Source organism: Haliaeetus leucocephalus, unplaced genomic scaffold, assembly GCF_000737465.1.
Source record: "Haliaeetus leucocephalus isolate CR32 unplaced genomic scaffold, Haliaeetus_leucocephalus-4.0 Scaffold495, whole genome shotgun sequence".
NCBI classification, from domain to species: domain Eukaryota; kingdom Metazoa; phylum Chordata; class Aves; order Accipitriformes; family Accipitridae; genus Haliaeetus; species Haliaeetus leucocephalus.
In genome coordinates this window covers 6,960,967-6,977,640 of record NW_010972931.1, presented here as the reverse complement: position 1 = coordinate 6,977,640, position 16,674 = coordinate 6,960,967, and the positions used below count along the sequence as shown (strand labels likewise).

Here is a 16,674-nt window from a genome sequence, read left to right as displayed (position 1 = left end):
TGGAACATCTCAGCTTACCACCTTTGGGTGGCTCAAAAATACCCCATCAACATTAGTTTTTATATGTTACATTAAAATATAGAAAGGCTAAATATGTGCATGTTTTGGAACCCCTTGAAATCACTGGGGGGAAAAGCAGAGATCAATTTTGCCAGTGAATCTTTTAAACCTTTAATATACCCATTTACTGCACTTTGAATTCTTTTCAGTCTGGGAATTTTCTTTCAGTTTCAAATGATTTTTGTCTTTGCACAATCTTATCTCCTATACTCCCTTCATTCTGAATCCATCTGCACACAATACTCATCTTTTCAAGCATTTTTATCCTGTACTTTTCTGCTATAGCACTTAAGATGATCACTCTTAGAAATTAATCCCAGATGCCTAATTAAGCAGTATGTGATCAGCACATAAACCAGTATAAGATCTATGTTTAAGTTGTAGCAGACATTAATGCATTAGTGTCCAAAGTTAAGGTTAATTGTGCTGTGAAGGAATGTACCATTTGAAGTGTCAGGAAAAGGTACCTGCTGATCTTTATGATATTTGCTCTATGGTAAGACTGAGAGGACCACTCACTCGAAAGGTTCTCAGACTCCTGTCTTCCTTGGGAATCAATGGGGCCATAGTACTTTTGTCACACTTTTCACATTTCATGTCATTTTCACATCACAAATTGTGCTACAAGCTGTGTGTATTTTCTGCTGACAGTGATGCAGTTTGGCAAGGGGAAGTCGTGCTGCTATCGGTTTCTGACCAAAGGACAGCAGTGGATCTGGCTCCAGACCCATTACTATATCACCTACCACCAGTGGAACTCCAAGCCAGAGTTCATTGTGTGCACACACATGGTGGTAAGGTATGGAAAAATCCTATCAACCAGCGGGGACATAAAAGACAGTAAGATAAGGGCATCCTCATGATTGCCAAAATTGTCTCTCAGAAAAATGATGTCTTTTATGTAACAAAAAAAAAGACTGAAGTCTCTGAAGGATATATGTTCATTATAGAAAAATGATCAGAGTAAACCTTACTTTATCCTAAGCTTGATTTGTCAATCGGGAGTTTAGGGACAGATTAACTGTTGCATTTTTCCACTTTGTGCAGAAGTAGGGAACAGACAGATCCCTTAACTATTCTAATACTTAGTTAAGCTCCAATTCTTACATTGTTTTTCAAAGAGATGTGTGGAAGCTTTCCAGTGAAGTTATACAGTGGTTGTAGGCTGTGAACTTGACCTTTATATATACTTCTTTAATATACCTCTTGACTTCAAGAAGACAGGAACAGAGCAAAACCTGAAAATTAAAAGTCTCTCAAATGTGATTCAGTAGCATCTGACTTAAGCGATTTTTCAGCTGTGCATTTAACCTGTAAAATGTTACAATAATTTGCTCCTCTATTTGCTTAAAGCACATTTTATGAAATATAACAATACCATGTCGATACATACAATTACATTTTACATTCAGTTATGCAGATGTTCGGGTGGAGAGGAGACAGGAGATGGGCTTGGAAGAAGTGTCCTCAGAGGTTGTGTCCTCAGCACTAAAGGTACAAAGAGAAAAGTTTCTTCATTAATATGTGTAATCACAGCTTGTTCCTATGTTAATGTCACTGAAGACTCTGGCATTGTCTTTCTGGGTGGATTCCCTCAACTTCAGAATTCACTGCTCACTTGAATAATTTTAAAGTAAATTGGATAAGCTCATGAAAGGATAAACCTGGAGATCAGTAACAGCCACAAATCAAGTGGAACATGGACAGGGGCAATGTGAGATATCCCCACCTTTCCTTGGCAAGGTACTACAGTTTAAAGATTCATTCGGACATGTTCTGGCAATCAGCCTTCTTGGCTACATCTTGGTGATCTGCTGAGGGATGAAAGAAAAGCTCCTCCTCAGTGCACAGCTGAGTGTCTCACAGATGTTGTAGTTGCTCTCACATCCAACTGAACGCAAAAGAAAGATTCAGAAAAACATCTGAAGGCACAAAATAACTACGGCAGTAGTTCGCTATTTATTTCCAACTCAGTGATAGCTCTTTGTAAAATGCTTTAGTTAGATGCTATTTGGAAGGGACATTGACACTTGTGCCCAGGTCTTCTGCTGGCCTACCTGGGATTAGTTCTGCTCAAGTCATTTTAGGCCAGCCAAAGAACTGGGTGCACAACCATTACTAGGTGCATTTCAAAATGTTTTCACCCTGACAGATGCAATAGCTATTCCCTTTTTGTTTGTTTGTTTTAGGACAGTGGCACCAGCTTGGATCCTGAACAGCACTTTAATGCACTTGATATTGGTGCCTCAATCCTCAGCGCTAGTCGGACACCCTCAGTATCATCCAGGAGCTCACCCAAATCTTCCCACACCCCCAAGTCAGACCCAGCATGTGAGTGGTATTCCTGGGTTACTGCATTATTTTTAATTTAGCCAAGTTACAGAATGTGTGTTTATATACCACAGCTGCTAATTTAGCACTTATTTATGAGGTATCGATGATATGTATTTGTCGCTGACAATGAAGTGCACAATCTGAAATGGTAACGTACAAGAGGGAAGGTTCTAGTGCAGCCACCCATACACTGGAAAATGGGTAGCGGGACTAGCCATGAGACGTGCTGTTTCAATCTGTTACAAAAATGAGGACTTCTCTCTTCAGATTTGAGGGCATCAGTATAAGCAATACAGGGCCCCTCTAGGCTTACAGGAGTAATAGCAGCCTGTGGGTGATCCTCTTCTGGCCAAGATTCAGGATGCTCCAGCCAAGACTTGGGCACACCTTACACGCTCCTTCTGCTCCCTGGTCTGGAAGAAAAGCCAATGAGCTAACCTAAATTTATAGTTATTTGGGCCATGTGAAGGGAGTTCCAGCTGTTTTGGAACAGGTCTTGGGTCCTTTTGCTCCATTCATTGGAGCACAGAACCATAATCTGTCTCATTTACTTTTCTCTTTGCCCAAGCCCTCCTATCAGTTTAATTTTACTACCATTGAAGTCAACAAGAACAGCCTTGACTCCCACTGGAATTTAGCCAGGCCGTAATCATTTCTATCTAGGTCTCATTGTAATTCCCACTTCAAATGGGGATGATTTCCAGCGTGTAAGGACTCACCAGTACTTTTCTTGCAGCTACACCAACAAAGCTGATTGCCGAGTCTAACACCCCCTTGCCAAGAACACCGAGCGCGCAGCAGGATTTATCTGTGCATAGACTCAGTCAACCTACTACTCTTCAGGTAACTTTACAAAGAGTCATCAAAATAGGCAGATGGTATAAAGCATGTGCCACATACGCAGCTTAGCAAATAAAAACAACTTACACAAAAGCCATGGCATTAGAAGAAACCTAAAATTTAAAGGGGCCAAACTTAGAAAGTTTTGTTTTCTTTTTAACCTAGGTTTCTTTGCCTTCTCAGCCTCCATGTGAGCTTCTCCCACAGCAGTTGCTGCCTCAAGCAACTCTGCAAAATCAGCCTGCACCTCTGGCACAGGTTAGTTGGGGATTTGGAAGTGGAATAGGTCACTTGCCTATCTTCTGTAGTTTTCTCCTTTCGTCTAGTAAATAAATGAATTAATAGGGTCCAGGTCTTTTGGGACTTTTAGGTTATCTCCTTAGTAGCTAATATCTCCAAATCTAGCAGCTCTCAAATGCTTAAAATATCGTGGGAAAGTAATCTGAATTGTACACTTGTGTGCTTAAACACGTAACTGCATACAGGCATTCAGAGCAGAAGCCCAGGTACATGTAGGTTCAGGTGCACACACACATGTATTTCACAGGAGGACAAAAACAGCTGGAAAAGAGTTTTCAACTTTGCTTCTACAGAATCAGGTCCCATCAAAATCAAGGTCACAATGAGAATTAAAAACAAGCCTAAAAACTAACAAAGACCCAGTCCTCCTAAAAACACCTGTTTGTCTATGCTGATGCAGAACTAACCAGCAGTAAGGGACACAAAAGTTCATCAAAACCCTTTTTGTGAGTGTGCCAGTAACGGTGAGGGTGCTGCTAGAGACAAATGCCTCCAGTGAAATCTATTAATCCATATCTCAAAACTGGGTGATGGCCCCAAAAGACACCTCAGTGTTTCATTTGCAGTGGATTTTGAAGGAACAAATTTGAGTACCATGTTCCCATCATGTTGTTTCTCTCCTGTGGTCATGCTGTGATGATACACCCCATCATCTGCTGATTTTAGAAATGACAGAGTAGTCCTGGACCTAGGCTGCTTCTACTATTGGTACCCTGTACTCCCTCACAACATCCCAGAGTTTCTTCCTGTAGCATATAAAACATAGAAAGTCCTGAGGATCCCTGCTTTAAAATAACAAATTCTCATTTATCTTCTGTGTTTAATATTCTTTTCACGACTCCGCAGCAGCATGCAGAGAAGAAACAGCATATCAATTATCTGCTCTGAGCATTCATTTTCTGTTACAGATATTTCTCCCCGTTATTCATTAATGCACTTCCAAACATAATTTAGTTTATTTATTATAAACCCATGCATGTTTTGTTTGACTTTTTTCTACCTCCCTTTCTTCTCCATCAAAGCTCTTTGTGAAGAGATGCTTTCCAGTTGTTTACCGAGAGCCTCGCTGCCTCACCCCTTCCCAGTGAAACGCTCTTACTGGCACGCCAGATCCGTTTCTTCTCTGCCAAATCAGAGCGCTGTCCAGTCGCATGGCCACTGGTTAAGCCTCTTTGGGCTGGCTAAATCTTGGTGAAAGGAAGAGGGTTGACTCCAGTCTGTCTACACAGGCAGCCCTCTTCCCGACTGGCAGCAAAGTCACAGCAATGCTCCTGGCGAAGCTCAAGGTGGAGCTTCCCTTGATGTGGAGCAGGGAAATAGCACCAGGACATTGCAGCTCAGGTTGCTGAGGCTCACACCCCATAGCGATACTCCTGGTAAAGGGAGCAATCCTCCATAGACTTGGGTGATTTTCATAAACTATTAATGCTTTCTTCAACTGCTTACCTCCTACCTTAAAATAATAAACACATCAGCCTACAGCAAGATAATCCATTATATCAAAGACAAGGTGCCTGCGGCGCTAAGCGAATGAGTGACGAAAGCCAGGTACGCCCGCCTGCTTCCCCCCACGAACGTTTCCTCAGTTTCCTAGTTGACCGTTTCGCAGCAGTTTAGCAGCAGAACACAAGCTCATCGCTTTTAGAAACAGCTTGGCTGGGCACTCTGCTGCCAGCCCACGAGGAGTAGCTGTGCAGGTTGCTCCCCGCTGCCTTTCTGCCGCTTGCCCTCAGCTGAAGGTGACTGATGGCAGGAGCTGAAAGGCAGCGTGCCGAGCCTGGCCACGCAGGGCCCCGGCACTCTGACGGGTGTCCTTGCGGCTAACACTCGGCTACGGGGCAGCAGCAGGGGGGAAGGACATTTTAAGCGGCCATGACCGCATCTGCAGCGAGCAGCTAGCTCCCGCCTCAGGCACCATCTGCTTGAACTTTGATTAGTTTTATTTCGAGCAAAGGCTGCGATGGTTTTGTCTCCGACGAAATGTGGTTTTAGCTTCTGCCTTGCTTGTCTGAATGAACAGACAGCACAGTACTAGATGTCGCCTGAATGTAAATGGTTTACTTCAAACCAAGTGCTCCCCATTAGAATATTTGTTTGTTTGTCTTCCTCATTGTAATAAATTAAAATCCCCTACAACACAGCGGATGTTGATGACTGAATAATAATTAGCACTAATAATCCATTTGGGATTGCGCAGGTGTTATTCTGAAGACAGAAGGAACAAACAAGTTGTTAGGTGAGCTGCAAAACTAATGAAACCCGGGTTTCCAGGGGCTGTGCCTTGCAAGGCTGGTGCACAGACCCAGACTTTCCTGCAGGACGAAGGGATGAGTGGATCCCTCTCTCCTTTGCTAAGTTAAAGCTTGCAGGAAATTGCAGCAACTTGGTATTTTTGAGACTTTCACAACTCTGTTGCGTGTCTCTAGCTTTGGCCAGAAGGATGGAAAGTCGGAAGATAGGCAGAAATGAAAGGTTCAAGGGAAGCCAAGCTAAAAAATAAATAGGGTCTCTTTTCTTTACCCAGCTACCTATTGTCATGAAACTTGTAGGAACAGAATGTCTTTGAGGTGTGCATCTTTTTGTTCACCATATCTGAAATGGGGGACCATCCCGGCAGACACAGGCCATAGGTCTCCTCCCCTGGCTGCAGCCCCAAAAGCATCACTTGGGGTTTTTTTTAAGAATCCAGACTAAAATTACTGCTGTGGGGGTGTTTTTTGTCTGAGTTAACAAACCTTGATTACACTGGTGCAATTATAGATATCTCACAGGTTTAGTCTTCCATGTTTCGCTGTATCTGGAAAGCTGGCACTTTTCTGTGTATAACATGCACTTTTCTGAGGATCCTGCAGACATTTGTAAATACCCAAGTGAGATAAAGAGCAACTTTATCTGATGCCAATGACAGAGTTAAAGCCATGCAGTGTTTTCTGTGGAACATTTTGAGTTAAGCTCTTAATTTATTATACAGTTACAGATTTCTCCCCTAATTAGTAGAGCAGTTAATGATCTTGAGATAAATACTTTCTGGTGCAGGTCAATTGCTGTTAGTGTCTTTGTACAAAAACAATAGAAGCTCTGTAATCACAGGGGTCATGGCTAGAGTTATCAACAAATTTGGGGGTTAGAGTGGGAAAGGGAAAAAAGCAAAAGAGAAAGCTCCTTGTCTTCTTCTGTAATGGCTTTCACCCTAGTATACCAGCTAATTGTTGTTAAGTTTATTAATACAAAAAGCACATGAAAAAGAGAACAAAAAGACAATAGTAGATGAATATGCTAAATATAAGAAGGTGCTGAAAAAAATTACGGAATAATAATTTAAAATCAACAGCAATATATTTTTGCATGCAACTTTGCAAAGGAAATTCAAATTCAAAACTGAGGCCTGGAAATGGATTTTGTTTCCTATTGAAGTACAAAATGATTATAAAATTATCTGTTATAAAATTCCTTACATTTTTTAATTGAAGAAAATCGGGTTCCTTTCCAAAAGTGTCTTCAAGAAGTTCACACGTTAATGAAAAGTCTGCCATCAGCAAGCCAAGCAGTTAAATGAAACTTTTGGCTAAAATTGTTTTTAATTCTTTTCTGATAAGGACCCTTTTAAAGACTGGAGTAGTTCTCACTGAGAGAGTTCAGAGAGAGAATTAGATTGCAAGACTCAGCTTTTTAAAGAATCCTGTACAGACCCAGGTTAAAGCAGGGCTTAGCTGCATCTCATCTAAGCAAGCCATAGCCTCATTCCACTCCTAAAATCAGGGTACCTGGACTCTTCAGAAACACAGAGTCGGGCTACAACAATCATCACTGGATGCTCCTGTGAGTCACTTGTCCTTGTTCCCAAACATCAGAGGTTTCCACTCATCCATTCCCCAGATTAATAGTTTATACATGGACTAGAAAGAGAGAGACCCTGCTCGACTTCTCCCCTTTAACACCAATTAGAAGTAACACAAACTTCCCTTGGGGAGCTTTGACACCATTTTTCTGCTCTGGGGAAGGAGCGGGTTGCAGATGACAGAGCTGCTGTTTGAAGGCAAAAGCGCCGTGGACACTGGAGGCCGAGCGCTCACATTATCTCCTTGGGCAAGCAGTGCAAGCTGCCAGCGCTCGCGGCCACCTCTGCCGCCAAAGTGGGTTCTGAGATCCTCTGCCAGCAGCAACTGCACAGACAACCCTAGCAGCCCTCCTTCCGCCTGAGCAGGGCTGGCCACGAAACTCCCCTCCACCTTGCCACATGAACAAACTCTTTGAGCGGTGGGTGACCTCTCAGATTGTGCAGGAAAGCCACCCTCCACCTGGTAAATAGAAAGAAACCCTCTGAAGTTCTCCTGTTTTCTCACCCAAAGGGCGTTTACATGGAGATTTCAGCTTTACTGGAGGGAATGGGAAGGTATTATTTCGCATACTTAGCTGGTTTAAGGCAAAGCAGTTAGCTGATACAAGTCACATTTCGATTTCTCTAAGTAGCCAGAAATTTCATTTAACTGTGCAGTGTTGCTAGCACCACAGCTCTCCTTAATTCCCTTTTTGTTACCATTTTTGTTTTCCTATTAAAAAGGCAGAAATGGTGTAAGCGAGTGTATCTCCATGGAGCAGGGAGGCTGCAGCAGCGTGCGTCAGTTCACCCACTAGCACAGAGCCACTGGAACAACCACAGGAACAGGGCACCATTTTCAAGTCACAGCAATTTTTTTTTTTCTTTTGCCTGGACACTCACAGCACCACATGTTTTCAGAGAGGCCTTGGATGCCTTGATTACAGAAAAGCTTGCAGATTTTTTTTTTAGTGGTTTTTTTTCCAAAGACTGTTTTTTACTTTTGGAATATGAGCTCATGCAAAGCAACTATTCCAAAGCCTATTAAAGTAATAATTAACTTTGGTGGACTTTGAATCATACCCAAGAACACCAACTAAAACTGGGAATTTATTGCTGTGTTAGTCCCCTCCACACTTCTTGAATGATTCCACTTTGTGCCAGGTATTGCTGCTACTGGAGGTTGCACTTTCTTCTTGACCCTGATTAGTGATCTCCATTTTATATTATTATTTAGAACAGCCTTTTTCCCACTGAGCTCAGCTATTCATTTTACAGCATGTATAAAAATAACTTAATGAGTATTCCTTGTAGCTTGACTACTGTTCAGCTGTAGAAATCTAGAAAATGTTTATTGTGGTCAGCTGTCGCGTGATGCTACAGAAAGTCATCAGCAGAAAAAGCCATTGCAGCACTGTTGTTTCTGTGTGGAAAAAGGAAAGCGTTAGTAAAACACGTCCAGAATATTCAGTTATGCTACGCTAAGGGCTCCAAACTACAGGCTAATAAAAATAATGCACTCATTTGCCATCCAATTAAGATGCTCTTGATATTTTAAAGTAGCATAGTCTCAAACACAGCCCTTCTGATAATTCCCTAACAGAACAGGGTCAGTTGTAAGCAGATCACTCTAACTGAGGCAATTTAATATATGTGCATAAAATTGAAAATAGACAAGATTTATCTCTGCCTAGATGTTAGTATATTACAAACACATCTTTTATTCCTTTGGCTGTGCTTTATAATCAAGAAACCAATAACTTCTTACAGAACAATGTTCTATTGAGGCCTGTTTGTATTATAATGACTTATTTTTCCCTCTGTTTTTTCAGTTCTCGGCACAGTTCAGCATGTTCCAGACCATCAAGGACCAGCTAGAGCAGCGGACCCGGATCCTGCAGGCCAACATCCGATGGCAGCAGGAGGAGCTCCAGAAGATACAGGAGCAGCTCTGCCTGGTCCAGGACTCCAGCGTACAGGTGCGTTACTGCTGGGAGGGGCAGAGCGAAGCATCCTCTCTTGTGTAGCCGTTGATAGGGTCGGCAACTTAAAATCAGCTCCAGGGTCCAGGAATCTGGACATGTGGAAACCAGCTCATCTGAATGAGGATGTTGCCCTCTGAAAGCCTCTTGAGTAACCTATGTCAAGAAAGACTTAAGAGCTCTCTGGCAGAAAAGGGAGAAATAGTTCAACCTTAGGAGGAAGAGAAGAATTTGGGTCATTTACAGTAGCATTTTAATACTTTATCGACTGAGTCCTCAGGTTGAGCAGCTGTAGTAGAGAAGTGTTCAAGTTCAGACTTGCCAATGATTATGTCTCTCCAGTTCATTAGCTTCCATCCAGTCACTGCTTGCTTCATGTTGGCATCACTCATGCTCAGTATCTTGTCTGTCCAGCTCTTCCTTAGCCAACAGCCCTCCTTCAGGCAGTGCTCATCTCTTTCATTCGCTCCCTGTTTTCCTGACCCTACCCCTGCCTGGATACAGAGCACAAGAGATTAATTTCTTTGTCGTGTTAAAACCCCCCAAACCTTTGCTGATGTTCATTTGTTCACACCTGGGGGGTGTCTGAATTTATTCTTCACTGGACCAGTTTAAGCCTTTAGGGTGAAGCTGACTGAGCCTACTCTTCTTCTGCCTTTGATACCTCCCACTCAGAGCTAGAATTCACTAAGTACAGTATCTGCTTTGTACTACCCCTTATGTCCACCAAAGCTCAGAAATAATGGCAAGTGCAGTTCAGTACCTCACAGGCTTCACTTAACGACAGATGGACAAATCATCCAGTTTTATGGAAGTTTTCTAAACGTGGGGTGATTACCGCTATGTTCCTCATAATTTAACTATAAATGCCAGGTTAAATGACCCTTGCTAGAAATGTTGCATTGGGGACCCACTGTGAATATTGTGCTAACGGGATTTTTTTAGAAGACAAGCTCTGTCACAGCAATGAATGTCTCAAAGAACATTTTAAGCACAGGATGAAAACCTGGGACCTGCTGAAGTCAGTGGGAATTTTGCTCCCATCTCCCACAGAAACAGACCCTCACCCATCAGCAGCATCTGCGAAATGCAGTTTCACGTATTAAAACAAATTGGGATTGTATGTTTAGGCAATTAAGGGATCAGTGAAGCCAAAATAGGAACTTTGCCGCCTAAGCTGCTGCATGTGCACTGCTGTAAGACAGCACAGCAACGGTGGGTCCCAAAACCAGGACTCTGTTCCTGGTGCCATATAAGCATATACGTAGACCAGGTTTAACTTCAGTCTATTTCTTCTATTGGTTCTGCGCTGACTTTGATTAATGGGAAGGGAAAGTGTCTCTGCAATTAACTGGCCTTCAGTTCAGAATCACATCATATGTCTGAAAGCTATTATTGTTATGAATATCAAGAAACTTGATATTCTCACTTCCTCTCTTTTTAATTGGGTGAAAACTATTACTCTCTCCTGGTGAAGTCTTCAATAGTCACATACACTCATCCTTTTTTTTCTTTTTTTGCATAATTCAGGCAAAAATAGAAGATCAGAGCACATTCTTATATGCAGGAAATGGATATTTTTACATAGCTGTCTCCCATATGTGCTAGGGCACATTTAATAACCCAAAGACCGTGGGACAGATTCTCAGATACGCTCATAGGGAGCTCAAGCAGAGAGAAGAGGAGGCCCAGTGGGTAAATGGTGGGTAGTTCTGTACTGCCCACCCCATACCAATTTGTAGCTCTGAGTTACACCATTTGTGTGATCCTCTCCCCCATAAAGATGTACCAGGTTGGACCAAATATTTTCAAACCAGTACAAGTTCTCTGGTGTCAGTACTGACCATTTCCCAGCTTACTGCAGATGCCAAACTGAGAGGCAGGAGGACTGGAGGGGAGCTCGGAAAAGCAGGGGCTGCGTCTCTGCCTGATGGGGCAATGCCGGACAGGGAGGATCATCCTCTGTAGTTCGAGTGCCTTTCAGTCTCCTCAGAGCAGTCAAACAAGGCGATGAGATGCGAGGGGTCACACTGACCCATGGCCAGGGCCTTTTCCTTCTCCCACTTTCTCTAGGTTAAAAAAAAAAGACCACAAAGAAATTACAGTGCTGTGGCAAAGTTAGAGTGGGACCAGGACTTAGCTTTGTCTTATTTGGCATGGGGCAACTTAAAAGAAAGCCTCACAATTTTGCATGCAGCACTTCTGTGACTCACAGGCAGCTAGGAGTAAACTGTTAAATCAGAAATCCAACCATGTGCTTTGCCACGCAGATTTCATCATTCAGAGAGCTGGGTGTCTGCAGACATTGATCTCTGTCTATTATCAGAGCTACAAAGCATAGTAGCAAACAAGTGAGCATTACTATCAAGCACATTTCTGGTCTCTCTAATATTCCACGTAGAAGAGCTGTAAGCATGGGGGAGTGCCGTAGGCTGTCTGGAAAGGGGGAAGTGTTCTCCGGTTTTCCCTCGTTAGCTGATTTATTAGCATATCTTCCCCACTGGTTCACTCCCTTCCACACAGAAGTGTACAGGTAGCTCAGTGGAGAATTAAGCCCCATTTCCATTTCCTTCAGAGATCTTCAAAACCGCAGTACGACAGTCCACCAAGAAACGCTTTCCCAACCAGACAGATGTTGAGCACAGTAGTCTGCGTTAGAAACTATTTCCAAGAGCCTTGTGCGATGAAAGACGAAACTAGCAGGAGGGTTGTGGGCCCTGAACAAAAGTGTTCAAAACTCCATTAAATCCCTGTTACTGCTTTTCCTGACAAACGAAAGTATGAAGGACAGGAGCAGCAAGAGTAACCTCAGAAGTCTGAAGGATGCTGTGTCTGCTCCAGATTTGAACAGTCTAGCTAATGAATTGTGGATGGGGAGGAATACAGAAGGGCTGAGCCTGACCAGCCCGCAAGAACTACAAATGAGACCATCCACAGCCCTCCATCATTTGCAAACCAGGCTCCCTTCGAAGGCAATGAATCTCAGCTTCCCAGTGGTGTGCTTCTCATCTTTCCGTATTTTACATAAAGAGTCTTGATGTCTGTAATGATGAGCCCAAAGGCTATAATCCCCTGATTATCCAAAGGACAGGTAGAGTCAAAGAGCCGTTTTTCCTCACGATGTCTTGCCAGTGTGATTCATCCATTAGCTGTAGGGACCATCTATCTCGGAATGAGGGGGCACCAGTGTCAGAGGGTCCCTCCCCTCCCTCGCTGCTTTGCTACGTATGTTAACAAGCTGGCCAATTAAAAAATATTTGTAAGATGCTTCACTGACCTTGCAGTCCGCAAAATCAGCCACAAGACATGTCATTAGCAGCAGTGCAGTTAGGGGGCTGCTAATTTATCTGCTTGGATTTGCTCAGACTGTGAAAGATTTCATTCTTTATTAGGGGGTTTCTGTTGTTATTTAAAGCTGTTGTATTTCAGTGTTTCAAGGGAATTCAGGCAGGACTATCACAAAAGAGGCACATTATGAAAAAACACCATTAAGTTTTGTACAAGTGAAGCATCTTCTTGCTTTTAGGTTTAACTAGCAGGTAGAAATTCCATGCTTTGATCCTCTCTCAGGTTAACTCTTGTTTTGATGAGGCATCTTCAGTCTTCCAGTTCTGCCGGGACACGGGTTAAATAGCACCATTGCTTCCTGCCCCTAGCTTGTTCTTTCCAGGACATCTATCTTCAGAGAGTAATAATGCTGCTTTGGCCATTATAATGCAACAGAGGGTCCCTAGGTATGAAACACTCAGAGTCCTCTCAGGGTACCAACACATGAGCAAACAAAATGGGTTTACTGGGATAAACTTGGTTGTAAGTTTATAGCGTGTTAGCTGCCAACCATTAACTGTGCACGTTCCTACCCAGTGGCACACTCTGGTAATTGCAAAGTAGGTTTCTCCGCTTTTATTCAAGGATAAGCTCCTTGGCCTTCATCTGGAAGTCAAGCATACATACAGGCAGGTCCCTGCAAAGTAAGTCGTTCGCAGCAAGTTTGCACCCTGCCTGATATTTGCATCGATAGACGTTGACTTTGCATTGGATGAACTTAGTATTTCTCCAGCACTGTGCGCCACGTACAGGGAGGACACCTAAGATAATCCTCCTAAAGGTCTTAATTTGCAGTGATCTGGCCAGTACCATTGGGCTCACACTCCCCATCACATTTTTGAAACGCACTACTTGCTTTACCTGTCCTGAATTTTACATCAAATGTTTTACATCAAATTTTTATATGAATGGCGACCAGTTTAATTGCTAGAGCAAATCAAGTGAGTTCATTTGCTAAACATATCCAAAGCTTAGTTTCTATATACAGAAAATAAACAAGAAAATGAATTTTCATAATTTCTGTGTTTGATTTATTCATAATAAGACCTATTTGCTTGGCAGAAGTTGTGAGACCATCTGTCTTTCTGATACGTAATGGCTCCAAATTCAGTGAGCAGTGTTTTTAAAAGAAAACACTTGGAGCTAGTTTCAGACCTGCTGCGAGCAGCCCCAACTCTATTACTTGACCCATTTATTTCTGTCAGACATCTTCGAGATGTGGTTAGCCTACAGCACCTGAAACAAGCCGTTGCTTTAGGTCCCTTAACATTTTCCTTAATTGCCCCCCTCTCCCGGCTAATTAATGTAAGCTTTGTCTGTACCTTTTTTCTGAGTAAAATCTTGGCATGCAGAAATTCATTAAAAATTTATCATATTTAAATAAAACCTGTGTTTTAAAAGCTAGATAAATAAGTACAAACATGATGGATCAACCCACACTTATGCAAAGAAAAGCAATGCATTGTGCTGGTCCTTTGGAGAAAGGTATGGGTTTTTTCCAAGAAAAATTAGAGGGGACATGATAGTTTAGGGAATTGTTAATATAGCAATAAGCTGCAGAAAGGTGTACTAATTACTGGGCGTACCTCAGACGTACGGCTAGGCGTGAGACTGATGGATGAATAATGAAGAAGAGAATAATTGTGAGTCTGATTTCATTTAAGCCCTAAGTAGCTCTGCTTAAATTAATGGAGTTCCACACGTGTAGCAGTGGCGTGGAATCAGAATCAGATCCAAAAATGCCTTCAACTACGTGGGATGTGTACTTCCATACAGTCCTTGGTGGCAAGAGGCGAGGTTCGAAATATTGCAAAGATAGCTTGTAGCATTAATAATTCATAGTTTTAAAATATGCCTTTTTCCTCTGTATAGCTGTAATAGAAGAAATGGCCCCTAGAAAAGCAAAAATTCCCAAGCCCTACAACTTTTAAAGAAGAAAGCCTCATGTTGCAATGCAAGAATGGAGAGTGTATCATTTACAGAAACACTAACAGAGGAGCTGCTAGCTCTTTTGCACAAGTCAAATGCATGGCACAGTTAGGAAGAACACCGGGTGTCGGTTACCTGATGGGAAATCAGATAAACGACAGTGACTGTCTGTTTACACATCTTCTCAATGATAAGGACACAGCTATTCAACACGGAGAGCTCTGGCCTGACTGTGGCCTCATTAAAAATGTTCAACAATCCAACTGTATGTAAGGTGTTGAATTTCCAGAGACAAATTCAAAAGCAGCCCTGTCTGAAAGGCAGGCTGGTTTTGTTGAAAGAAGAAATGAAAGGACTGAAAAGACACAGAGTCACTCTCTTCTCTCTGGTCAGGGTGCCCCAGAACGCAGTGAATGTACAGGGAACCGCTCTTACAAGGGCTGTGCCTGCCCCACGGAGAGAGGACTTCTACCTTCAGGACACATTTCGCAAGTAATGAGCGCACCTGCAGAACAAGAAATCAAGAAACTAGAGACAGCGGAACTGTTAATGTAGGAAAGAGAGGTGATTTCCAACTAAAGTAAATGCATAGTGAATCCAGAAACATGATAACTTTATTTTAGAATATATTTGGATCTAACTGTCACCTTCATTATCCAAGACAGCTGGATATAACTCTCTGGACATAAACTCTCCCGCCTTCTTTTCCAGATGTTCCTACAACAGCCAACAGTGTCCCTGAGCTTTAGCAATACTCAGCAGCCGGAGCCACAACAGCTACAGCAGAGGTCAGGGGCCATTTCCCAGCAGCAGCTTGTCCCCAGTCCTCAACTTCAAGGGCAAATTGCATCTTCGCAAACAGCGAACCAGCAAGCACTGAGAGAAGCAAGCGTGATATCGAGCCAGGTAATCATTTCTTTGAATAGAGAAGCATTTATATGGAAAGAAGACACCGAGCTGTTATTAAGCAAGCAAGTAAAAATCATGTCAGCCCTGTAAGTGCGCCTTTGCCTTTCTTTCCCTATTCTCCTATATAAGGGCAGCCTATATAAAGGGTCTCTCTACAGCATTTACTTTAAATCCCTTTTTTAAGACCTCAGCCAGGAGGGTTACTTGAGCAGCTGTTTCAGCTTGAAAACTGAGCAGGGGGAGTCATGCAAAAGGTGTGGATGACTTACCGTTCTTCAGCTGATCCTGAAAGAAACCTGACTGACCACACTGGAAACTAGCAATAGTAGTGTTGGCAGTGGGACATCTCAAAACAAGCTTTACCCCTGCTTGCTCCCTGAATCCAGTTGGATGCCACCAACGCAGCGGAGCCTGTCCGCTGTGGTGGCACACAGTGGGAATACATTGCGATCTGTGCAAGACCCCCAGGCTGTGAGCGTAACAGATTCCTGCACAGGGAAATGAAGTTCAGCCTTGGTTAGTAGTAACCGGGATCTGTGAAAGCTAGTAGGTTTGGCACGGGATTTTTTTCTTATCGCTGGTTTCTCGGCATTTCCAGCGTTTGCGCTTCCACCCACCTGTTGTACCTCCCTTCACAGAAAACTTAGCTCCTATTTCTGCTACCTGAGTGTGCGGCAAACATAGCTGCGTCATTATCTCCAGACCCCTCAGCTGTAGCTTTTACCCTCCTCCCTACCTGTATTATAATGACTTTATTAAAATAAAAAGCGTATCCGTATTATAAATAGAAAAAACCCACCATTTTTTTCCTTTCATAAGGTTAATTCCCATCGTTGGGCTTTAGGGCAGCGCTCATCACACCTAACTTTGCTCGTGTCTTCACGGGGTTGTCTCCTCAACTGCTTGACGGCACGACCGGGGGGGTGTTGCTTTCACACCGCTCCGGTCCCCAGGCTTTTGCAGGCCGGTAGAGCAAACCGGGGGGCGGCAGCGGGTGCGAAAGCCGCGGCAGGCTGGAGGAAAGCCGTCGCCCCCCCCCGCTCCGAGCCGTGCCCCAGTGTCGCTGTCCGCCCCGTCTTCTCTTTGCAGGGCCCCAAGGCTGCGAGGAGCGCGGAGCTGGCAGCGGGCGGCGGCCGCCCCCCCCGCGGCGCGCCCCCGCCCTTCGCCGCAGCCCCC

The 16,674-nt window shown here is 43.4% G+C and overlaps 1 protein-coding gene across 1 annotated transcript in view; it reads left to right on the top strand.

The window, feature by feature from the left end:
* NPAS2 (neuronal PAS domain protein 2) overlaps positions 1 to 16,674 on the top strand; it is a 53,477-nt gene that overhangs the window by 33,049 nt on the left and 3,754 nt on the right. Inside the window, exons 10-17 of the mRNA XM_010575809.1 lie at positions 712 to 859; positions 1,473 to 1,554; positions 2,250 to 2,391; positions 3,131 to 3,237; positions 3,400 to 3,492; positions 9,184 to 9,330; positions 15,301 to 15,495; positions 16,588 to 16,620. Coding sequence (XP_010574111.1) covers positions 712 to 859; positions 1,473 to 1,554; positions 2,250 to 2,391; positions 3,131 to 3,237; positions 3,400 to 3,492; positions 9,184 to 9,330; positions 15,301 to 15,495; positions 16,588 to 16,620 — 947 coding nt within the window. The remainder of the gene's footprint in view (positions 1 to 711; positions 860 to 1,472; positions 1,555 to 2,249; positions 2,392 to 3,130; positions 3,238 to 3,399; positions 3,493 to 9,183; positions 9,331 to 15,300; positions 15,496 to 16,587; positions 16,621 to 16,674) is intronic.